The following is a 24,709-nucleotide window of genomic DNA, read 5'->3' on the forward strand; positions in this document are numbered from 1 at the left end:
GCCATTTTCATCATAAGCCAGCAAGGGAGGTGGAGAAATTATCCTTCCTTGCACAGTCTCTGTTGTCTCCCAGTCTCAGTGATTAATCAGGGGGCAAAGGTGCGGGGGAGCTCAGGCCCACCCTCTACTCCGGGCTCCAGCCCAGGGACCCTAATAGTATCAGTACCCTATAGTAGCTGACCTTTTAGAAACGTTACATGTACAATTCCCTGGGCTACTTCCCCCACAGCAGCCCTCACTTCCTCAAGCTCCACTTCGCCCTTACCTCAGGGCCTCCTTCCTTGTGTCTGATATGGTGTGTACTGCTCAGCTTCTCCAATAGCACAGCTTCCTCCCACAGCTCCTGACATGCACACCCACCTGACTAACTGGGAGGCTTTTAACTAGTTTCAGCCAGCCCCTGATTGGCTTCAGGTGTCCCAATCAACCTAGCATTTTCCCTGCCTTCTGGAAAGTTCTTAATCGGCCCCAGGTGTCTTAATTGACCTGGAGCAGCTTCCATTTCACTTAACCTGGTACCAGGGATTTGTTTAGCCTGGAGCTAATATATCTATCTCCCACTACTTTTCTCTCTGCTCGGTGACCCCGTCCGGTTCCCTCCGTCTGACCCTTTGATTGAGGGAAGAGCGAGAGACTCCAGCCCAGCCGTTGCCGCCATGGATACCATCATCATTGTCACCTAGGAGGAGTCCTATAACACGTGGGTGTAATCCCCCCCACCCCAAACCGCCCACCCTGCAGCCGTGCCCATCTTGTTGGGCACTCTCAGGAGAGGAATAATCGGTGACACTGGGCGTGGCACTAGGTAACTCGAGGGGGTGGAAGACCATGAGTGTCGAGGAAGCCCCCCCGCTCTAGGCCACCAGGTAACTCAGGAGGGTGGAAGACCACGAGTGTTGAGGAAGCCCCCCGGCTCTGGGCCCAGGCTAGCCTGAACACTTCTCCCTCCTGAAGGCTGCTGTGTTATACCTTCTGTTTGCTCTTGTTTTGTTGCATAGTTTTGCTTTATCCTCTTTGGTGATTCTTTGTAAGTGTTACACAAATAAAATTTTTTTTCTGCTTCAAAAAAAAAACACACTACTTTTCTATAACCATCTGGCCTTGCCCCGTCACAGTAGACTTTCATTTACTAAGCATGATATGTGCAACGTAACTCATTTAGCAAAATAGCATTAAAGGAATGTTAAAGATATTGCTCAAGCCCACAAAGTAAAGGAAATGATCTGTTAAGTATCAAACATGTCAGTTCCATCACAGCATACCACATTAAGAGAAAGTGCTCTTATTTGATTTGATAGTTGAGGATTAATCCTCTGCTGATTCCCCCTCTCCCCCCCCACCCCATTTCTTTAGTGTTCTTAGAGTAGAACCATAGTTTTCTTTCAATATAATTTGTACTAGGTGTCAGTTCTTTGGATGATGCAGTGTGTGAATCTGTTTGTTTTAGTTTAGAAATTAAAGTTGGGTCTGTATACAAATCACAGGATAACATTTTCAGAAGTGCCTAAGACACTTATATGCAGTGTTGTTATAGCTGTGTTGTTCCTACAGTATTGCCAACATCAAGAGATCAAAAATCATGAGTCAGACGCCCAAAATCATGAGATTGGCCTAAAAATCATGACATTTTTAAAAAAGGATGATATTGTGTTTTTTAGGTCAGTCTCTTGATTTTTGAACTCCCCCTGCCCAGCCCCAGGGCACGTGCATGTGACAGTTAGTGTTGCCCACTCTTTCACATGTACTGGATAAGATGATTTTTGGCTCCTGTTGCAGGAACGCTCCCTTCCCCTCCCCATATCTGCCCATCTCCTGCTCAGCAATTAGTCCTGTCTCCCAGTCCCCCATTAATTCTCTTCCCACCCAACCCCCCTTAATTCAGCCCCCGCCAGTTCAGTCCCCCAGTTCCCATCATCACCACCCCATCAGTTCAGCCCGCCTACCCCATCGACCCCTACTGCCCTCAGTTCACCCTCCCAGCACTCACCTCATCTGCTCGGAACCAGACATCAATACAGCCTCCCCACTCCATCAGCTTTTACCTCTCTGCAGCCCTCTTTAGGGTTCTTCACCTTCCCCATGCCTTTCTCATACTTCCCAGGCTGGCAGGGGAGCAGCTGCCCTGGGGCTGACAGCTGGAGTGGAGCCCCAGCCATGCTTGGGGCAGCTGACAGAATTTCTCAGTAAAATTAGGGCTCACTTTTATAATTCTCAAATGTCAGGATTTATTTTTCATTTGATTCCGTTGCTTATTTGAGGGTTGGCCCTCCCCCCTTCTGTCTCAGATGAATTTTCTCTTCCCTGCTGGGGTGTAGCCACACTGTCTCTTGTTAGCTTGATAGCTTTGTTTATCTGATATGTGAATGAATTCTCATTGTCTTTCAAAGTACTTTGGAAGGAGAAACCACATTCTTCTTCCAGTGCTTGCTCATGTTGATTCCAATTAGGTGTGTGTGCGCTGCGTGCACAGTGTCAGAAGGTTTTTCCCCTAGCAGCTCCTGTTGGGTTGGCTGTGGAATCCCCTGGAGTGGCGCCTTCATGGCGGTGAACATAGGTCCCTGCCGACCCACTGCCTCCTCAGTTCTTACTTACTGCCAGTGACGGTCGTTGGAACTGCAGTTGCTTGCTCTCGCAAGTGCTCCCCTAATTTGTAGTCTTAGCTTAGTTTTTGTAAATATCTAAAGTTCTTAGTTAGTAGTGTTAATTGTCAGTTGTTGTAGGAGTGGGGGCTTTCCCCCACTCCAAATTCCTGTTCCCCTTTGGAGTTCGGGGCACGCCTCGATCCCAAGAGTTTGAGCCCTGCGGAACCTTCACGACTGTTGTCTCAAGTGTCTCGGGGAGGCGCACCAAACAGACCAGTGCAAGATCTGCAAAGGGTTCTGTCCAAGGATGAAGAAGGACCTCAGGCTCAAACAGATCCTGTTGGAGACAACCCTTCATCCTCAACCACCCCAGGCCGGCAGGACCCGGCACTGAGCTCCTCCATGCAGAGTGCCATGGCCTCCATGCATGAGACGGTGCCAAGGAAGGACTCTGGCCATAGAGACACTCGGCACCGATGCTCCCCAGCACTGAAGGCAGCATGGCACCGCTCTCACTCCCTGGTGCTGCATATACATCAAACAAAGACAAACAGGGGGTGCTTGCCCACGCTGAGAGCTGCCACATAGGATAGTGCTGCTGGAGTGTGTCCTACGCAGGAGCACCCGGTGCCGACAGCACAGGAGTCGGCACCATCAACTTTGGCCCTGCAAGGGGGCCGTTGAGTCTGGTGCCAGTGAATTCTCCTGAGCATGAGTGCCAGGTAGAGGACCTAGAACTCCCCTCCAACCCAGATACTTTTGAGGCCACTCGGGACTTGATTGCCATGACGGCTCCACAGTCCCCTGCCAGTCGAAATAGACCTCTGGCGCTGCAGTGATGATGAGATCACCATCCCCCAGGCTTTGCTCCCTGTGGCACCGCTTCGCACAGCACCAGTCTCCATCTCCATCTCTGTAGCGCTGGTCCCCAACTCTGTCTCTGTGGCACTGTGCCCTGGTGCTACTGCAGCACCGTCCCAGCAGCACCATTCCCTGGCACCGGCCATGTGGCACAGCTTTCCATCACGGCACCACTCTCCGGCACCACACTCATGGCACCCATCCACGGCACTGCTCTGCTCGGCACCGCTGTGGTCTTCGCGCTCCAGATCCACATCGTTGGACTCGGAGGCGGAGTCCTACTACTCACAGCGCAGCCGACGCAGGTCGGACCGTCACAAGAGGCAGGAGATTGGGGTGGTACCATGCAAGTGCAGTGGCAGGGGCTTGTGCAGTGGGCTTTTTGGACACTTTGGGCCTATCACCAAGCCCAGGGCACTTACTCCAAAGGCTCGCATTCGGTGGAATCAGAACCGTGAGTGCCCCCGACAGCTGCAAGTTGTCCCACTCCTGGAGGTTGAGAGACAACATCGGTGTGGGCTAAACAGATGCATCCAGATCCTGACCTGTCACCGGCACCGAGCCCGCAGTCAGCGCCGAGGACCACGTACCAAGCAGGACGCTTCCAGGGATCCGGAGGTCCAGGAATGCCCTCTGCCTCCTCTGGCCTCATTGGCATCCTCCCCAGACAAAGTGGTGGCGGGGACTTCCTCCTCCACACTGCCCCCGATTGACAGTCGAGTGCACCAGGACCTGCTGTGCAGGGTGGCTTGCAAGATGGGGCTGCAGGCTGAGGAGGTAGTTGAGCCAGAGGATCCAATGGTGGACATCCTGGCCCCAGAGAGGCCATCGAGGGTGACTTTGCCCCTCATTAAAACAATCCAAGCCACCACTAAAACTCTATGGCAGACCCTGCCTCCATTTCCCTGACTGCAAAAGGAGTGGAAAGAAAGTACTTCATCCCCTTTTAGGAGTACAAGTACTTATTTACTCACCCGCAGCCCTGCTCGTTGGTGGTGGCTGCGGTGAATGAGCAAGAGAGGCAGGAGCACCAGGGTCCTACCCCAAAGTCCAAGGACTCTAAAAAGCTGGACCTCTTTGGCCGGAAAGTCTGCTTGACTGGGGGGGCTCCAGCTCAGGATCGCCAACCAACAGGCAATCCTGAGTAGGTACAATTTCAATTCATGGAACTCCATGTTGAAATTCAAGGAGTTAATACCAATGGAGTCCAGGGCAGAGTTTGGGGCCATAGTGGATGAGGGCAAGGCAGTGGCATGGACCTCTTTACAGGCCTCACTGGACGCTGCGGACTCGGCTGCACCCACCCTGTCCTCAGGCATTGCCATGAGGAGAAGCTCATGGCTTCAGGCGTCCGGGCTTCCCCCAGAGGTGCAATAGACACTGCAGGACCTGCTATTTGATGGCACAGGCCTTTTTACGGAGCAAACAGACTACAGGCTACACAGCCTAAAGGATTTGCAGGCTACACTAAAATCATTGGGCGTGCATACCCTTGCTATCCAACACAAATACTTTAAGCCGCAGACCACGCAGCACTTCTGTCCTCCCCTGCGCAGGCGGGACTTTTCAAGGAAGCGTGGCAGGAACGGCTGGTGTAAGCTTTCCCAGCCTCCACCCGGCCAAGGCCCAGCGCAGTCTTCATCAGGCTGTAAGCAGGCCTTTTGAAGATGCGCCCAAGGACAGCACACCAGTCGACATGCTGGATCCTCATCCCTGTTTCCTGAACTGTCTGTCCCACTTTTACTGTGCTTGGTCCCAGATAACATCAGATCACTGGGTCTTTTGCACAGAAGAAGTGGGATATTCTCTTCAATTCTGCTCCTCCCCTCTCTCCCACCACCCTTCCCTGTCCCTCTTCAGGGACCGTTCTCATGAGCATCTCCTTATACAGGAGGTCCCAAACGCTCCTCACTGCACGGGCAGTGGAGGAGGTTCCTCAGGAGCTAAGGGGCAAGGGATTCTACTCCCGTTATTTCCTAATCCTCAAAGCCAAGGGGGGTCTCAGACCCATCCTTGACCTGCGAGGCCTCAGCAACTTCATGAAGAAGCTGAAGTTCTGCATGGTCTTCCTAAGTACGATTATCCCCTCTCTGGATCCGGGAGACTGATACGCCGCCCTCGACCTCAAGGATATGTACTTCCACATCTTGATATGTCCTGCCCACAGAAGTTTCTTCAGTTTCGTGGTCAACCACAACCATTATCAATTCAAGGTCCTCCCCTGTCTATGGCCCCATAAGTGTTCACCAAGTGCATGTTGGTCGTGGCCGCCTTCCTCCACTGGAGGCAGGTGCAGGTATACCCCCATATCTTGATGACTGGCTGTGCAGGGAGCATTCTAGGGGCCAAGTGGAGGCACAAGTCAACTTTGTGGGGTCCACCTTCGACAGGTTAGGTCTCCTACTCAACGAGCACAAATCAACCCTATCCCTGACACCAAGGGTAGAGTTTATAGGAGCAGTGTTGGACTCGGGCCAGGCCAAGGCGTCCCTGCTGGGGGCTCGTTTCTGGGCAATGACAGACATCATACAGAGCCTCAGATGGTACCCTACTACCACAGCAAGGGGCTGCTTGCGGCTCCTCAGCCACATGGCAGCATGTAGATATGTGGTACAGCACACGAGGCTGAGGCCTCTCCAGGCTTAGCTGGTGTTTGCCTACTGTCCGGGCCGCAACAGTCTGGACACAGTGGTCACCCTTCTGGTGCAGGTTATTGAGTCTCTACATACTCTACATTTCCGCAGGAGGTATGCGGGAGTGTCCCCTTCAACAAGCCCCAGCCCTCTCTGTCTCTGGTAACAGATGCATCGGCGCTGGGATGGGGTGCTCACCAGGAAGAACTACAGGTGCAAGTCTCTGGTCTCAAGACGAGCTCTCAGTCCACATCAACGTCAAGTAGGTGAGGGTGGTCCGACAAGCGTATCAAACCTTCCAAGCCTAGTTGCATGGAGGTCATGACGGACAACACAACTGCCATGTTTTACATAAACAAGCAGGGAGGGGCTCGTTCCTCTCCCCTATGTCGGGAAGCCCTCAACCTGTGGGACTTCTGCATAGCCCACTCTATTCACCTGGAAGCGTTTTACCTCCCAGGGTCTCAGAACGAGTTGGCGGACTACCGCAGTAGATCCTTCCACAATCACAAGTGGTCCATCTGCTTGGATGTAATACACAGCATTTCCCGGGGGTGGGGAGTTCCCCAGATCAACCTGTTTGCCACAAGGAGCAACAGGAAGTGCCCTCAATTCTGCTCCTTCCGGAATCACAGTCCGGGCTCCCTTGCAGATGTATTTCTCCTCCCCTGGACGGACCCCCTGTAGTACGTGTTCCCACCATTTCCACTCATCCACAAGGTTCTGCTCAAGATCTGCAGGGATAAGGTGGCGGTCATACTGGTAGCACTGGCATGGCCCCACCAGCACTGGTACACCATGCTCCTGGAGCTGTCGGCGGATGCCCCAATCACATTGTCCCTGGTCCCAGGCTTGATCACCCAAGACCACGGTAGCCTTCACCATCCCGATCTTGAGTCTTCATGGCTAAACCGTATGGAGCTCATGTGCTCTGAGTCTGTTAGGGAGGTCTTACTTGGTAGCAGGAAACCTTCCACCAGGGCTACCTACCTGGCCAAGTGGAAAAGGTTTGCAATCTGGTGATCTCAGGGTCACGCTCCTCCAATGCAGGCGTCCATACCGCTTATCCTGGACTACCTACTGCACTTAAAACAGCAGGGCCTAGCGGCATCATCCATCAAAGTACACCTGGCAGCCATCTCTGCCTTCCACCCGGGAGCGGCTGGGTGTTCTGTCTTCACCAACCCGATGGTTAGCCATTTCCTGAAGGGTCTAGACAGGCTATACCCCCAGATCAGACAGCCAATCCCGGTGTGGGACCTCAACCTGGTCCTTTCCAGACTAATGGGCCCCCGTTTGAACCCCTGACGACTTCTTCGCTGCTCTACCCATCGTGGAAGGTGGCCTTCCTAGTCACCATTACTTCAGCAAGGAGGGTGTCGGAGCTTAAAGCCCTCCCCTCCAACCCTCCTTACACCATTTTCTATAAGAACCAGGTGCAGCTTAGGCCTCACTCGGCTTTTCTCCAAAAGATTGTATCTCAATTCCACTCCAACCAGGACATTTTTCTGCCTGTCTTTTACCCTAAGCCTCACACAGATAGCCCAGAAAAAAGGCTGTACTCCCTGGATTTTCAGCAAGCGCTGGCCTTTTACATTGAATGCACGAAGCCATTGCGTAAGTTGAACCAGCTGTTCGTGGCAGTCGCAGACTGGATGAAAGGACTCCCGGTCTTGTTGCAGAGGGTCTCATTGTGGATCATGTCCTGTATCCGGGCATGCTATGATTTAGCCAAAGTACCGGCCCCACGCTAACGATACATTCCACAAGAGCACAGGCCTCCTTGGAGGTGTTCCTGGTGCAGGTCCCGACACAGAAGATCTGCAGGGCGGTGATGTGGTCACACTTCAACCTCTCGTTCCGCAATTACCCAGCATGCCAGAGACGATGCACCATTCGGCAGAGCGGTGCTCAAGTCAGCGATTCCATGAACTCCAACCCCACCTCCTGGGTAGGGCTTGTGAGACACTTAATTGGAATCAACATGAGCAAGCACTCGTTTACTTACCTTCTCGTAACTGTTCTTCGAGATGTATTGCTCATGTCCATTCCAAACCCACCCACCTCAACCTCTGTTGGAGTAACCGGCAAGAAGGAACTGAGGAGGCAGTGGGTTGGCAGGGACCTATATTCACCGCCATGAAGGCTCCACTCCAGTGGGCTCCACGGCCGACCTGACGGGTGCTGTTAGGGGAAAAACCTTCCGATGACTGTGCACGCAGTGCGCGCACACCTAATTGGAATGGACATGAGCAACACATCTTGAAGAACAACAGTTACAAGAAGGGAGTAACCATTTTTTCCTTTGTTTAGGGTGACGTAACTCCTGTTTGACTGCAAACACATTTGTGCCACGGCTGAAAAAAACACTGGCACTTGAGTTCTCTCACGAGATCATGAGTGAGACTTAATTTTACTCAGAAATTGCGACTCTCATGTTCAGTTCGTGAGAGTTGGTATGTCTGCTCCCAGGATACTGGAGAGACAAGGTGGGGAAATATCTTTTATTGGACCAACTTCTGTTTTGGAGAAAGGCAAGCTTTTGAGCTTGGACAGAGCTCTTCTTCAGGTCTGGGAAAGGTACTCAGGGCTTGTCTACACTTAAAAGCCTGCAGCAGCACAGCTGCATTGGTGCAGCTGCACCACAGTAGCACTCCCTTCAGTGTAGGTACTCCATCTCCCCAAGAAGGGTAGCTATGTTAACAGGAGAAGCCCTGCCATCGACATAGCGCTGGCTACACTGGGAGTTAGGTTGGTATAACTGAGTGACACAGGAGTGTTGATTTTCCACACCCCTGAGTTACGTAGTTATACTGACATAAGTTGCTAGTGTAGACCAAGCCTCAGAGTGTTGCACCTAAATACAAGATGGAACAGATTGTTTAACATAAGTAGAAGCAAAGTGGCCTGTTTACACTCCTCCAGTCATAGGGAGGAAAGGAAGGGGGCAGGGGAAGCAGCTGGGGGATTGTTAGATTGTTGTAATGAGCCATAAATCGGTCTCTAACCCACTAACGATGCCCCCAACTGCTTCCCCACCCCCTTCCTTTCCTCCCTATGACTGGAGGGGTGCTAACGGGTCACTTCACCTTGAATGTTCCCTGGAAATGTGTGTTAGCTACTTACGTTAAACAGTTTTCCTAACCCCTGAGCGACACAGTTATGCCAACCTAAATCTCAGTGAAGACAGCGCTGTGTTGATGAAAGAGTTTCTCCCATCGATCCAGCGGCTGCTTCTTGGGGAGGTGGATTACCTACGCTGATGGGAGAAGTGGCATAGGTAGCATCTTCATGGAAGTGCTTCAGCGATGCAGCTGCAGTCCTAAAGCAGGACTACATTTAAAACGGTGCATCGGCGCAGCTGCACTGATGCAACTGTGCCACTGTAGTGCTTAAGTGAAGACGCTCCTATGCCAATGGGAGAGCTTCTCCCATTGGCGTTGTTAATCCACCTCTATGTCGATGGGTTAGATTGATATAACTATGCTGCTCAGTTGTGTGGATTTTTCACACCCATGAGCGACGTAGTTATACCGATATGAGTCTGTAGTGTAGACCTGGCCTTGGTAAGTTTCCCAGGCCTGAAGAATAGCTCTGTGTAAGCTTGAAAGCTTGTCTCTCTCATCAACAGAAGTTGTCCAGTAAAAGATATTATTACCTCACCCACCTGGTCTCCCAAAGAGCTTGTCTACAGTACAAAATTATGTTGACCTAAATATGTCGACATACAGCCGCAGCAGTAATTAAATCACTGTTGACTGTCTACACTATGCTCCTTGTGTCGGTAGTGCACATCCTCACTAGCAGCGCTTGTTTCGGTGCAGCGAGCAGTGTATCGTAGTAGCTGTCCCATTGTGCAACTTCCGACAATCTAGCGCAGGGTGTTTTGGGAAGTTTTTGCAATGCCTCATGTGGGCAAACGAGTCATGCAGGGGTGACTGGGAACATGATTTCAACTCCCATAATGCAGTGTTCTCCATTCCATAATGTTTCATGCCTCTTTTCAAAAGCCCTGGAAACCCATCTCTCTGAGAAGCATTGGAGCCTGCACAGCTCTGCACAACTGTGATGAGCGTTGTGAGCACGGGGCGCCTGATCATGCAGAATTTGCAGAGCTGCCCAGAGGACCAGCAGGAAGCATGACCATTCCTTGGAGGCTAGATTGCTGTGAAACATAGAAAGAAACAATTCAAAATTGTTGGCAGGATTCACGGAGCAGTTGCTGACAGTGGAGAGCTGGTTCTGAGCCTGAGAAACAAGCACTAACTGGAGGGATTGCATCGTTATGCAGGTATGTGATGACAAGCAGTGGCTGCAGAACTTCTGGATGCATGAGGCCATATTCCTCGATCAGTGTGTGGAGCTCGCCCCAGCCTTCCAGCTCAGTGACACCAAAACAAAATCTGCACTGACAGTGGAGAAGTGAGGGGTGATCGCTGCAGGGCTGGCCTTACCATGAGGCAAACTCAGGCGGCCGCCTCAGGTGCCAGATTGTGAGGGGATGCCACTAGAACCCAGAGTGTAGAAAATTGTGTCTGCTGTTGGTGCATATGTATTCTCTCTGCTCTAGATGCAGAGATGGTGGAGTGCTGTGCTGGAGGAAGGAGGGCACAAGAGACATAACAGGCAGTCAAGAGAAAAGATGAGAGGGAATAACAGAAAGCAGCAGGAGCTGCAGGGAGAAAGAGGAGGAGAAGCCTCTTATGTACCTCTCTAGCACCCCCCGAAGCTTGGACTGATTAACACCAGCTTCTCAGGGAGCTTCCTGTTTCCTACTGCTTCCCTGAATCCACTTGAGGAGAACAGGCAGTCAACTGAAGTAGTAGGAGCCAGTTAGGCCCTTAGGACGCTGATATCTTCCCTCACTCAGGCCCTGCTACCAGCCTGCTTATTTGTCCCCTTCAACTGAGTGTTGAGAGCCACTATAGCTGGCACAGAACAGCAGTTATGAATGAAAGAAGAAAACACCCCTCTGGGGCAGCATTCAGAAAAAGAAATAAAGCAAAGGAAGCTTTTCTGTTTAAGCAGGAAGGAGTTTTCCTGAGATACATAGACACAAATGTTCATGGTGGGCCTTCCGGCCCCAGTGAGGATGTGAGTGGTGAGGAGATGCCTGATCTTTCAGTTAGTCAGAGTACAGGTGACCTGGCAGCTACTGCAGCATCCATATCTCCATCTCAGATGGATGTAACCATGCACATTCCTGAAGAAAAATGTAGATCAGAGAAGAGTGTGGTGGAGGTGCAAGAAACAGCTGCTGCTGCATTTAGTTCCTTAAGTCTAGATGATCCAGGACTGTGGACCCACTTGAGCAGTAGCCTGAGGGACTTCCTTGTATGGCATGGGCCACAGCAAGTGAAAAACTTCACGTTCCCCAAAGACAATGAAAATAGAAGTTTCCATCCAACACATTACTGGTGTGAAATCCCCAATGGTGACGAAGTGGAGAAGCCATGGCTTATGTACTCAAAAACCCAGAATGCTGCATACTGTTTTTGTTGCAAACTCTTCCAGTCTAATGTTCCGTCCACACTGGGTTCTACAGGAAGAAAGGACTGGAAAAATCTGGCTAGAAATCTGGCATGCCATGAGAAAGCAGCAAATCACCAGAGAGCATTCCATAGGTGGAAAGAGCTTGAGATGAGACTAAGGTTAAAGGCCACCATAGATGATCAGCATCAAGAGAAGATTGTGCATCAGAGTCTCTTCACTGCAAAATGTTCTGAAAAGGCTCATTGCCATTGTGAGAATGCTTGCTACCCAAAACCTAGCACTGCGTGGTACTTCAGATCAGCTGTATGTGCCAAACAATGGAAACTTCCTTAAAATTGTGGAGCTGATGGCTGAGTTTGATACTGTACTCCAGGAGCATCGAAGAAGAGTCACCACCCAAGAAATGTACACACACCACTACCTTGGAAAAACAATTCAAAATGAGATCACACAGTTACTGGCAACAAAAGTGAAACAGAAGATTGTGGCAGATCTGAAGTCAGCAAGATATTACTCTGTTATTCTGGACTGCACACCTGACATCAGCTATATGGAACAAATTACTTTACTGGTACGTTTTGTAACAACAACAGAACTTAGTGAAAATGTCCCTGCAGTGGAGACTGTCAGAGAGCATTTTCTAGAATTTATTGACATTGATGATACTACAGGAGCTGGTATGACAAATGTGCTTCTTAAAAAACTGGAAGATATGGGAATTGTGATAGCTGACATGAGAGGTCAGGGCTACGATAATGGTGCCAACATGAGAGGAAAGAACAGAGGAGTGTAGACACAGATCTGAGAATTAAATCCTCCAGCTTTTTTTGTCCCATGCAATTCTCATTCATTGAACGTGGTGGTCAGTGATGCAGCATCAGCTTCTAGTGAGGCTGCTGAATTTTTTAATGTAATTCAAAGCATCTATGTACTTTTCTCTGCATCAACTCATCAATGGCAAATTTTGAAGCAACATCTGGGAACATCCTCTCTGACACTGAAACCACTGAGTGCCACACGATAGGAAAGTCGAGTGGAGGCAATAAAGCCTATCAAACACCAAATTGGGAAGATAGATGATGCCATAGTTGCCACTATGGAGGATAATGCTATGACAGGAACTGTTCGTGGGAGAACAGTGGCAGAGGGAAATGGAATCACCAGAAACATACATAACTTCAAATTTCTGTGTGGCTTAGTGTTGTGGCATGACATACTGTTTGAAATAAATGTTGTAAGCAAGAGACTCCAAGGTGTTGACCTTGATATATCTGGAGCAATGGAACAACTGGACAAAGCAAAGTCTTACCGGTCAGAAGAGGGATTTCAAAACGTTCTGAAGAGTGCACAGAAGTTGGCAGAGGAACTTCACACTGAAGCTATTTTCCCACCCATTCAAGAATACAAGAGTCACCGATGAAGAAGATATTTTGATGACGAGGCGCAGGATAATCCCATAAGAGATCCCAAACAATTCAAAGTTGAATTCTTTAACCAGGTGCTAGATTGTGCAATCCAGTCAGTTGAAGAATGTTTCATGCAGCTCAAGGAACACAGCAGTATATTTGGGATGTGGTATGATATTCCAAAACTCCTCACTATACCTGAAGAAGACCTACACCGGCAATGCAGGGCACTAGAGACAGTGTTGACACATGATGACATGCACGATATTGATGCGAGTGATTTAGGTGATGAACTGAAAGCTCTTTCAAGATACATTTCAGCAGGATCAACTCCAAAGGCTGTTCTGGAATATATGTGCACACATAAGATGACCACCCTCTTCTCAAATGCTTTTGTTGCTTTGCACATACTTCTAACACTTCCTGTAACAGTTGCCAGTGGAGAACGCAGCTTCTCCAAGCTGAAAGTTAATAAAAATACATCTACGCTCCACAATGCCACAGGAGAGGCTGGTCGGCCTTGCACCATCTCAATAAAGCATGAGCTGGTCCAGACTGTGGACCTTCAGGAAGCAGTTCAAATCTTTGCAACCAAGAAGGCATGGAAAGCACCACTTTGATTATTCAAACAGATAAAAATGCCAGTGTTTACTATGCAGACAAGAAAAGTTACATTTGCTGTTCAGGTGTTTGAAAGTTAAGTGTTACTTAAAATTTTTGAACAAGGCATTTTAAGTTGTTAGTTCTCCTTTATTTGGGTAGATAGCAGAGCAGTACCATGAGAGGAGTAGAACAGGAAGAAGGCAGAATTGAGACCTTTCAAAGTTTTGGCCCAAGCGAGGGGACATGGGGGCATCATTTGAGCTCCCCGCCTCAGGTGCCAAAATGTTGTGGGCTGGCCCTGGATTGCTGTGTGGAAGCTTGCAATGCCACATTGCTACTGATCAGTTGGGAATCAATTTTAAGTTGGGAAATCCACCATGGAGATTACTGTGATGCAAGTGTGCAGGGCCATTAATCACCTCCTGCTACGAAGGACTGTGACTCTGGGCAATATGCATGATATAGTGGATGGTTTTGCAGCAGTGGGGTTCCTAAAGTGCAGTGGGGCAATAGATGGCATGCATATCCCTATTTTGGCACTTGACCACCGTGCCTCAAAGTAAATCAACAGAAAGGGCTACTTTTCTATGGTATTGCAAGCACTTGTGGATCACCGGGGATCTTTTACCAACATCGATGTGGGCTGGTCAAGGAAGGTACATGACATGCACATCTTTAGGAGCACAGCTTTGTTCAGAAAGCTGCAAGCAGGGACTTCCTTTCCAGACCAGAGTATTACCATTGGGGATGTTGAAATGCCAATCGTGATTCTGGGAGACCCAGCCTACGCCTTACTTCTGTGGCTCATGAAGCATACACCAGCCACCTTGATAGCACCAGGGAACACTTCAACTACAGGCTCAGCAGATACATTATGACAGTTGAATATGCTGTTGGCTATTTGAGTGGCCGCTGGCACTGTCTACTCATGAAATTGAACCTCAATGAAAAAAATATCCCAGTGATTATAGCTGCCTGCTGTGTCCTTCATAATATCTGTGAAGCAAAGGGAGAAAAATTTCTGCCAGGGAGGAGGTGGAACGGCTGTCTGCTGATTTTGAGCAGCTGGATACCAGGGTTATAGGAAGAGCTCAACGTGAAGCTATTCGGCTCACAGAGGGTTTGAAAGACCAATTTAATAGTGAGTTATGGTAATATGTGTTGCTATAGTGTGCCTGGCATTGCTTTTTTGCGCCCCTGTAATGAGTGCTGTGCGTGTAGCAATATAACATTGTAAATGCACCTATTGCTATTATCTGTGAACGATGTCAGCCTCAGCCAGCATATGTTGTGAGCTAATAAAGATGAATTAAGTTTCCATAAATAGACTATTATTCCAAACCTATGCAAACAGACACATTTATAACAGAATGGAACTTTATAAATACAGGGGAAAGAACAGTCATTTCCATTTCCCATACATATACACCATCTGCATCTTTCATTGGTCCGTGTATGTGCAGCTGTGATTGCCTATACTCTCCCCCAGGGTGAAATGGTAGCTGGTAGGGGTAATGTAGTGGCCCTACATGCCACGTGGAATGGGCTTCAGAGGGAGGTGAGCACGGGTCTGTTGAACCTGAAGGCCATCAAGAGTCTGCAACATATTTGTTTGCTGCTTGAGAAGCAGTAGTATCTCCTGGTACATGTCTCTCTCCTTTCCCTGTGCCTTTCCCCTCTCCGCTTTATCCCTGCCCCTGCTGTCTGCATGAGTGATCCTCCAAGCCCTGTGCTTGGTATTTGAAGTAGCAGAGGCTTGCAAGACATCTTTGAATATGTCATCCCCCTCCTCTTTATCTGGCTGAGTTGCTCCGCCATTGTGGATGGTGAGACCCTTAAGGCCACATTTCTGGCTGGAAAAGGTACAATGCACAGGGGTACTATTCACGAGATAAATGGCAACTTAGTATACTGAACTCACTCCCCTTGACCCCCACAATTTGCAAGCAGTATATTCTCACTTCTCGTTGGGATTCATAGAGCATGGTGGCAGTCCCAGCAGTGGTAGGTATGGAGGATTCATGGGACATCCAAGTGCACATAAACAAACCGTTCTGCATGGCCTTCTCTGCCTAACTGTACAGGGGAATGGGAAGCAGATCGCAACTCTAAGTCTTTTGGTTATTTCACTACATCTTCTAGCATAAATAAAAAAGAGTAAATAAACAGATGTGTCCCTGCAATTTCCAAGCAAATTGCATACTTACCAGAGGTTCCTTCCCCTGCTTCAGGCTCATCTGTGCTGGATTGGAGGGACTGGCTGGACTGTCCAGAGTCAAAAACAGTTCCTGGCTTGCTGTGCCGCTGGATCTCCTCAGTCGCCTGTCCCCCATACGCCTCCTCTTCATCACTGTTCATGGGGGAGGGGGGGCTGTAACTCCTGCTCCCCCGAAGTATTCATGGGGCTTTGGGGGAGTGGGGGGGTCTCCGCCAAGGATGGCATGCAGCTCTTCGTAAAAGTGGCATGTCTGAGGCTTTGCACCAGAGCAAGTGTTAGCCTCCCTTGCCTTCTGGTACACCTGCCGCAGCTCCTTGGCTTTCACGTGGCACTGCTACAGGTTCCTCTTGTATCCTTTCTCCTCCGTGCCCTGAGCGACCTGCTGGGAGATATCGGTGTTTCTACAGCTGGATCGAAGCTGTGCCTGCACAGCCTCTTCTCCCCACAGATCCAGGAGATCCACCACCGCCTGTGTACTCCACTCAGGAGTGTGTCTGCAGCATGGAGCTGGCATGGTCAGCTGGGCAGTTGCTATGCATGCTTGACAGTTGCTAGGTGAGCTCTCCAAACCGGGCAAACAGGAGATGGGATTTCAGAATTCGTAGGTCTTTAAAGGGGAGGGCATGTATCTGTGTATCTGGCCTCTTGACAGCAGAGTGCTAAACAGTGACCAGAGCAGTCAAGGTGGGGCATTGCGGGACACTTCCTGGAGGCCACTAAAGTTGACCTAAGTAACACAGTGTCTACACTGACATTGTATCGACCTAACTACAACAACCTAAGTGCTACATCTCTCACTGAGGTGAAGTTAAAGTTGGTGTAGCAGACGAGTTACATAGGTGGGAGTGACATTTTGAGTTAGGTCAATGTAAGCTGCCTTGCGTTGACCTAACTTGAGTGTAGACCAGGGCTATGTCACTTAGACAATTTTGAAAATTGTACCTGAGGTTAGTGCACAGACTTACCAAAGGTTCTACTTCCTTTGCTATATGCATAAGTGATTTTAAATAGTTTTTAGAAGCATGAGAAAGCATGGTGCCCGACAGCAGGATAAATCCCTGCCATTACAAAAAGTACCACTGGTTCTTTAACATCCATGCAGAGCAGACAAGATCTCAATTTTTAAGTCACCAGTAAAACCCAGACACAACAAACTGCATGAAATTCAGTTTCTCTCTTGGGAAACAATGGCTGAAGTCACTCTGCTGGATGGGATTTGAACATGTAGTTACAAGGAATTTTGCTCAAACAGGCTTGATAGTTAGACCCCAAAATAAGGCCCTGAGTGAGCAAAGCACTAAAACATGTGCTTGAATTTTAAGCACAAGTGATCCCACTGACTTCAATGTGATTAACCATGTGCTTTAAATTGAGCATGTACTTGTGTGCTTTGTTGGATTAGAGCCTAAACCATCACCATTGGCATCTGAAGTTTAACCTCTCTCTCTCCCTATAGAACGAAACAGTTTCTCTTTTATTCTTCTATGTTTGTAAATATTTGACAAATTGTTTGTGAGAGGAAGGAAGTGTATAAAATCTGTGTATGACACGTATAATCACTGAATTCTCACAATTCAGGTGTTTCAAATTTATTTGCTAGAGTGCTTGTAATCTTGTAAGGCTGCTGTTTGCACTATAAGAACATGTGCTAATGTTATACCAATAAAATAAAAACCAGCAGGATCTTATTCAAGGGAATAAGGCAAAATGCCACACTTATTGTGAATCCAGAGAGAATCACAGTAAGCAGTTAGTTATAGCTATAACATTCCATTCAATTTCATATTTATTCACACATTCATTCATACACACACACACGGGTTCTGCAAGGTTGTTATCATAGTTACCAGCCTTAGAGTTGCTCGTGCCAAGCCGCTGGCCAGGTGGCCTGGACACGAAGAGAGAGCAGGGCCTTGTCAGATGCTCATCTGATGCTCCTGGAAGTTGGTTTGCAGAATCAGACCCCAAAGTTCTCACTTTCTAGAGTCCATTTTTATAGGAATTTCTTCCTATGCCAGTCTATGGGAATTGCTTCATCATGCTGTTGCTGAATCAATCAGCAGATGGCACATTCCTGATGGCTCCGTGCTGCCAGATGTTATCTTGTTCTTCGGTTCTCCCATCCTTGAGGCTGTTGGGTGGATTCCAGTCTGCCCTCCGGGGTCCTCCGCTTATTTCCACTTGACGCCTTCTTTGGCCAATGGACACTGGATTCTTAGGCTGGCACCTCCCTGATCATTCATTTATTATCTGCACCAAGCATCCATCCACATACATTCTCTTTCTCTATTTTAATCACAATTGTTAACAAAGCGAGATAAATACAAAAAAAAGGGCGGGGAGTCTCTGTGTGCTGTTTCTGTTGTTACAAAGTATCTCTTTGAGTCTCTCTCTCTCTCTGTGTGTGAGTAGTTGTTACAAAGTATTGCTTTGAGAACAGACTCTGTCTTAGGATGTACTAACACAATTAGCAGCTTGCAAGTTTCACACAGAGAGGGAGAGAAACAGTAAAAACAAGAGACCAAAAACCAAGAGACCTCTTCGTTAGTAATACCTTGGAATTTAAACTATGGGGAGTCAAACTCATTTGTGATTTTAACACAGAACTTCTTTAATATGATCCAACATAACACTAAATACTGTAGTAATTAGTGTACAATTAGTAACAGTAAACGAACACTTTATTTTAAATGTTTTGTATGAGTATAGAGCCCTAGGGATTATCAGCCCTAGGGAATGCAGTCCCCCATTATTCCACAGAACAGCTGCAACATAGGCCACAGTAGTGCAAGTTTCCTGAAACTGCCATGTCAATGTGTTTCAATCCTGCCCCACAGGGGCCACATCCGGGAAAGAAAGGATAGTTCAGTCTCCATGTTTTCCAATCCTTGGCGCCTCTGCGGAGGCTGCCCAAAAGTGCCAGTTATAGTGGTGATTTGTGTGACGTGTGGCTCCACTGGGAACTGGATAGAGGCCAACACTTGATCTCCACAGGCCACCAAACAGCCTTTACGTGGTAACAACTTTTGATCACTACTGACATGGGCTGCATCATAACTGGCAACAGGGCTGTCCTTAGGATTTATGGGGCCCTATCCCCGATGGCAGCCCGTGCTCGCAGCCCAGTGGCGGGAGGGAGAGTCAGCAAAGGATACCGAGTCACCCGGCCAGCCTCCTGGTGGAAGAGAGTCACAGTTCCCTGCAGAGACCCCTGTACCTTCTCCATCACACAGAATGTGCGGCGCCGGCACATTCAGCTCTGTGAATGCGGCCCCTGCCTAAGGAGACTGCAGTGCACGCTGGGTGTGTGGGAGCTGACCCTCTCTTACCTGATGTCATGGGCAGTGGGTGAAGCTGCCGCTTGGGGAGGCTAGCTCCGCAGCCCACCTCTTCTGCCTGTGGCACCACCCATACTCCACTCCTGCTCCACCCCACTCCATCCAGTCCCTGCCCTCCCCCCACTGTCTCCCTCCTCTCTTCCCTCCCTCACCCTACTCACCCCCTTCCAGTTAAATCCCTGAACCCAAATGAGGCAAATGGCATTTGAAAAAAACACTTCTGCAATTTCTTTCTAAAGAAAATGGAGCATGTTTTCCACTGCATGCCAGATGGTGAAGAATGGACATGCAGAAGGTACCTAATTAAAAGCACTAAACTTGGGAATAAAAAATGTTAGTCACAGGTTTTTTGGTATGCCCTGAAGTTTGTCAGAGATTTATTTGCAAAAACTTTGTAGTAAGAACGAGTCAGCTGTCTTGCTGAATACAACCTTAGATATTATAGAATACATGATGTAGCTCTTCTCTGTTTTACATTTTCTTAATCAGTATTTCTAAGCTGATTTTATATTTTAAATGTTCTCTTAAACCTTCATAAAGTAATCATTCCAGATTACTACATATTTAACTCACTGAAACAAAGACATTATTTTAAATTAATCAGTCACAGAGGTTTAGTGTGTTCATAACAATGTTCATTGCTTTTAGAAAAAGGGATCACTAATTTACTTTGTGTGATCTCCATAACAATAGACATGTTTATGAAATTTCACCAACTTTAAAAAATATTTTCCAAAGATTTTAGGCATAACAAAGGATTTTATATCTTACTAGGTATTGATTTTGCTGGAGGGTTCTCTTAAAACTAGTTCATCAGATAGTCAGAAGTAAAGAAAGTGAAACTCTTTGTCCAGCTATCTGAAGGAAAGGGGTGTTATCCCTTTAAGGGATCTCTTCAACTGAGTGTGGGGGGAAAGGTTGAAGGGAGAAAGGGATGGACAGAAAGGACAGGAAGTATTTGGAAGCAAGTTTTTTTCCTATAGTAATTAAAATTATAGTATTTTAGATAAGGGTGGTCTTTTGAAGGATTTATTTAAAAAAATATAGGTCTGAAGATCCAAGCATTTAAGGCTAAAGATGATTGTGCATCTGAAAAGCTATGCAAGGATTTTTTAGAGATGTGATTTTATAATCTTCACCAACTCACTAATGAAATATTTTTAAAGCAAATTTTAAACTAAGGTCCTGTAGACATGTTCTGAGTAAATATTACTGTTTTTTGTCAGTAAATTCAGAAACTGACATTATATACCTGGAGGTTGGCAAATGCCTGTTAAATGGCTTCATTACCACTTGAATGGCTCTTTAACAATTTCAGTGTTGTGCTAATAGGTCTGGAAGGCAGGAAGGCTTTTTCACTTTTAAGTTACTAGATCCCCTCCAGAATAAGAGTCACCAGGCTGCTGCAGCTGTCTGTGGGAACCTGCAGGAAGGGTCAGAACAGGGATAGGAAGAACCGGGACAGTGGACACTAAGACCCAGTGGTGCCCCAAATGTTCAGGTGCCCTACACAGCCGCTATGCCTAAGGACAGCCCTGACTGGCAACCTAGACTGGCCCAATTTCCTGTGACTGATTCCTCAAGCCATCTACTCCCCCAGACAAATACATCCAAACCAATGATGACTTTTGAAATCCGAATTCCCTTAGCTTCTCAGCCCTTACAAACTTGCTCATGTCTCCCAAAATGTCACTGATGGTTGTATTAGACTTTTATTTATTGATGATCTATCAACAGTTACATTTTTTTTCTTCTCAATAGGCTTATAAACTGGACAAAACTAGTAAAAATTTCTTTGATGTAGGAGATTTCCATAGTCCTAAAATGGATGATTTCTATGATAGGTAAGTACTAGTGCACATGGCTACTGCAAGGAGAAGTAAATGACTTATTTTTGTTATGGCTGAAGTGAGGATAAGCTAATTTTCTTATTGTTGCTTTACTCTTACTAAGAAGAGACCCTAACCATCATTCCATTATGAGTTGCCTTTTTCTTTGCACTTGGTCCTAATTTCTTTCCTAGTAGCTGTGTCATCAGAAGCCCCAGCCAATAAGAAGACTTAATGGCATCTCTTTGGGGGAACTTTTCCCCCAGGATCAACATGTGGATATCCTTCTTCCTGTATTGACCTTTGTGGCACCATATTTCCCCACTACAGGTCCTGCAGCAGACACTCCATAGATCAGGGTTCATCTGTGGGGAGATCGCAAAAGTGAGGTTTGGGTGACATAAGTGTTCCCTGATAACTAATGATAAATGTATTAAAAAGTGCATTCAGCCTGTATTTGCATGGAGCCCCCTTCATATTGGTTCCTCCTCTTGGAGTGGAGTTCTAAGGGCAGCTGCCAGAAAGGGGAAATGCTGCCAGTTTTTGAAAGAGGGGCAAGAAGTCCTGTAGATGGAGCAGACCCACAGGACCTGTTGTAATAATTGTGGTCTATCAGGCCTACTTTAATTGTTAGCCTACTTGGTGAAAAGTGGGTAAAATTTCATGACTTGTCACAATGATCTGTTGTATGAAACTGGTTAAGAAAAGATGTGAGAAGGAGACAGACAGAATTTCTTTAAACAGAAAGGGTCTACTAATACCACTGAAAGATTGTAACTGATAAACAAGAGGAGTTGAGAGTTGGAAATCAAAGAACCAAAATTGGTGTGTCGGAAATTAGGCCTAATTGGTGGACAAAATAATGAGAGGCTGGATTATTCCACCCACTGCCTTTCTTGGTCCTTTATAAACAGACTTTGGAGGAAAAATGGGGAAATTTTTACCATCACCACAGCTGTGTTGGGATTGTTGCCGTGACATCAGACTTTGGTACTCCAGTGGGGATATTTGACCATCATCATTACATGAATGAGGATCCCAACCTGATATATGTGAGATTCTGCTTTGTCTTCCCCTTCCTTGTATGCTTCTTTCTGTCCTGCCCCCTACCCCCATCTTCCTCCTGTCCCTCTTTCTCTCATTCTCTCTCTCGGCTTTTCATCTGATCCTGAAATCAGCTGTACTGCATGACACCAGCACAATGGGATGAGACAGCCCATCCAGCTCTGCTGAGCCTGAGAAGGACCAGTGAAGGATGGGGATCTGACCAGAACAATCAGATGATTTACCTGAGTGGGGAGGTGAGCTGAGATATGGAGCAACAGTTGTTGTGGCTGATTTGTCAGCCCAAAGCATCTGTCCGTGACTGACCAGCTGCCCTGTATTCTGAGAACATCAACAAAAGCCATATTTCCCCCATCTTTATGATCTTATCTCCCTTCTGTGTCTATCTGTTTTGCCTAAAGCAACAAAGTGACTAACATTTCCAATTTAGAACTGAGCAACAGAACTAACCCCTTTCTTCCCTGCTATGAAGGACTGTTTAATTGAATAAGAGACTTTAGCCAATATTCAGTGTCTCAAAATAGAGACTTTGACAGGTTTTGAGTACATCTATTTTGCATAATCAGTTTCAGTGCTCTTTGCCTTGTTTTGATTCTTTTCTTTTTGTATGTTTCAATAAATTTCTAACCTTTGGTGTGAATTTTAGTGTGTTGCTCTAGTAAAAGTAGGCTGAGGTCTTTGTATACCGAACTATGAACTTTGTTTAAAACTGTTTAATGTTGTACAGTGACTGGGTTACATTAACACCTTTGAGCCCTTTAATCCTTCTAAATTAATATAACAGACCTCTGTTCAATCCCAAAGAATCTGAAGATTCTGGTGGCGAAAACCCCAGCTCATTCTGCCAGGGGGCAAACTCCACCTCTGAAACAGAATAAGCTCGCTCTAGGGCATTTTTTTTTTTTGATATTTCTCCTGTAAGAAATTAGGCAGGGTGAGCCAGGTGATGTCTTCAATTTGAAGTGATGTATCATGGCTCTCCCTTTTATGGGCAGTAATGCTGGGCAGGGAAAAAATGACAGCTTACTTAAATGTTGGTAAAATGTGATGTTTTAAAAGTTGAGCTCGTGTGTGTTTGGCAGTGGGAAATTTAAATAGAAGTTCTCGTTTCTAGAGACAGAAACACAGATCTCTGCTGTTATACCGCCAAGTTGGGGTGGGAGTGGAATCTGTTAATTGTTACTCACCTGATATACAGTAACCCCCTCAAAATCTACCCTCCCTCCAAAAAAGATTCATTTCAGCTCTGAAGCTGCTTTTAGCTGTCTATCAATCTGTTTTCTTTTCAAAGCTTTTTGAAAGGGAATATTACATTCTCAAATCATCCTTTTTGCTTCTAGGGATGTGGAAATAAAAGCCACAAACTGGAACCAAATTTAAAACTCTCCTTAAACCTGAATAGACCACCTTCAAGGAGAATTATTGTTGCTTAGTTCTAGAGGTTTTTATTTTGAGCCTAAAATATCACCTGTCATTTGGTTTGATGAGCTTTATAAGTAGTTGTCTGCTAAGACTGAGATGAAGAGCAACATGCTGTTTTTGAAAACTTTGTTTCTTAAACAGCATGCCCCATTACATACGTGCAACATGACTGCAAATTCACACACACAAATAAAACAGGAGACAGAAACCTCTCTATGTAAGTTATGACTTTGTCAATAGTCTGCTTCTTTTTCAAGTCTCTAAGGTGCCACAAATACTCCTTTTCTCTTTGCGGATACAGACTAACACGGCTGCCACTCTGAAACCTTCTTTTTCAAGGTCACTGCTCCCTGAGTCTAAGTAATTCTAGAAAGGGCACCATACAGGGACATACAAATCTAGTGGGTGGTGAAAAAAGGCTGTAATCCTCTTCAGTTCTGCAGTGCTCACAGGTCAGACCTGATCACTTCCAGCCATTCAAGCGTGGAGTACTGTTCCAGGAAAGGCTGTTGTGTGTCTAGTTGTCTGGTGCAGATGGCTTGTAAAAGAGTTCATATGCTGCAGTCCAAGCAAATGCTTCAGCTAAAAGCTGTTTGACTAGTGACTTGAAACCAAGCCCTATAAAGTGAAAGGTCAGTGAATTATATAAATGGAATGGTTCTATAGTTAATGCTGAAGGTAGCTGTGCATTACACTACAAGGCAACAAACAGGTTCCAGAATGGAGCAATGAATAGTGCACCTAGTGGGGGAGCAGGACTGTTACCAAGATAAGCAGCAAGGCTGTTACACTTGCAAGGATTCAAAAAGTGGGAAGTCTTTCTGTTTAAATCTTGAAGTGGCAACAGCATATTTGATAAAGATTCATTTAATTGTTATTTTCTTCTTGTTTATGTCAGAGACTGTTTTTAAAAACGGACTATTCATTTTATGCTTCAAGACAAAACGGATATTATTTAAGGGAAAACTCCCACCACTTTCCTCAGTCCAGCAATCTGAAAGTTCCAGATAAAAATACATCTGACCATCTGAATAAACTGTAAAATGGAGCTGGCAGGAATCTTTTTCTGATCTCTTTTGCTAAAAATGTGACAGGCAGTATGGGAGAAAGTATGAGATACTGGATAAAATTTTCAAAAGTGACTTAGACTCTTAAGAGCCTAAATCTTATTAAAAGTCAGTGAGTCAACGGCCTAAATCACTTAAGAGAATAGGACTTATACTTTATGCACTTTTGAAAGTTTTAACCAACTATGTAAT

General features: G+C 46.8%; 1 protein-coding gene across 2 annotated transcripts in view; it reads left to right on the forward strand.

The window, feature by feature from the left end:
* Positions 1–24,709, forward strand: part of LOC114022058 — a 78,343-nt gene that overhangs the window by 28,354 nt on the left and 25,280 nt on the right. For both annotated transcript variants that reach the window (XM_043549618.1, XM_037888703.2), the window contains exon 7: positions 20,896–20,978. In XM_043549618.1, coding sequence (XP_043405553.1) covers positions 20,896–20,978 — 83 coding nt within the window. The remainder of the gene's footprint in view (positions 1–20,895; positions 20,979–24,709) is intronic.

Source organism: Chelonia mydas, chromosome 1, assembly GCF_015237465.2.
Source record: "Chelonia mydas isolate rCheMyd1 chromosome 1, rCheMyd1.pri.v2, whole genome shotgun sequence".
Taxonomy (NCBI): domain Eukaryota; kingdom Metazoa; phylum Chordata; order Testudines; family Cheloniidae; genus Chelonia; species Chelonia mydas.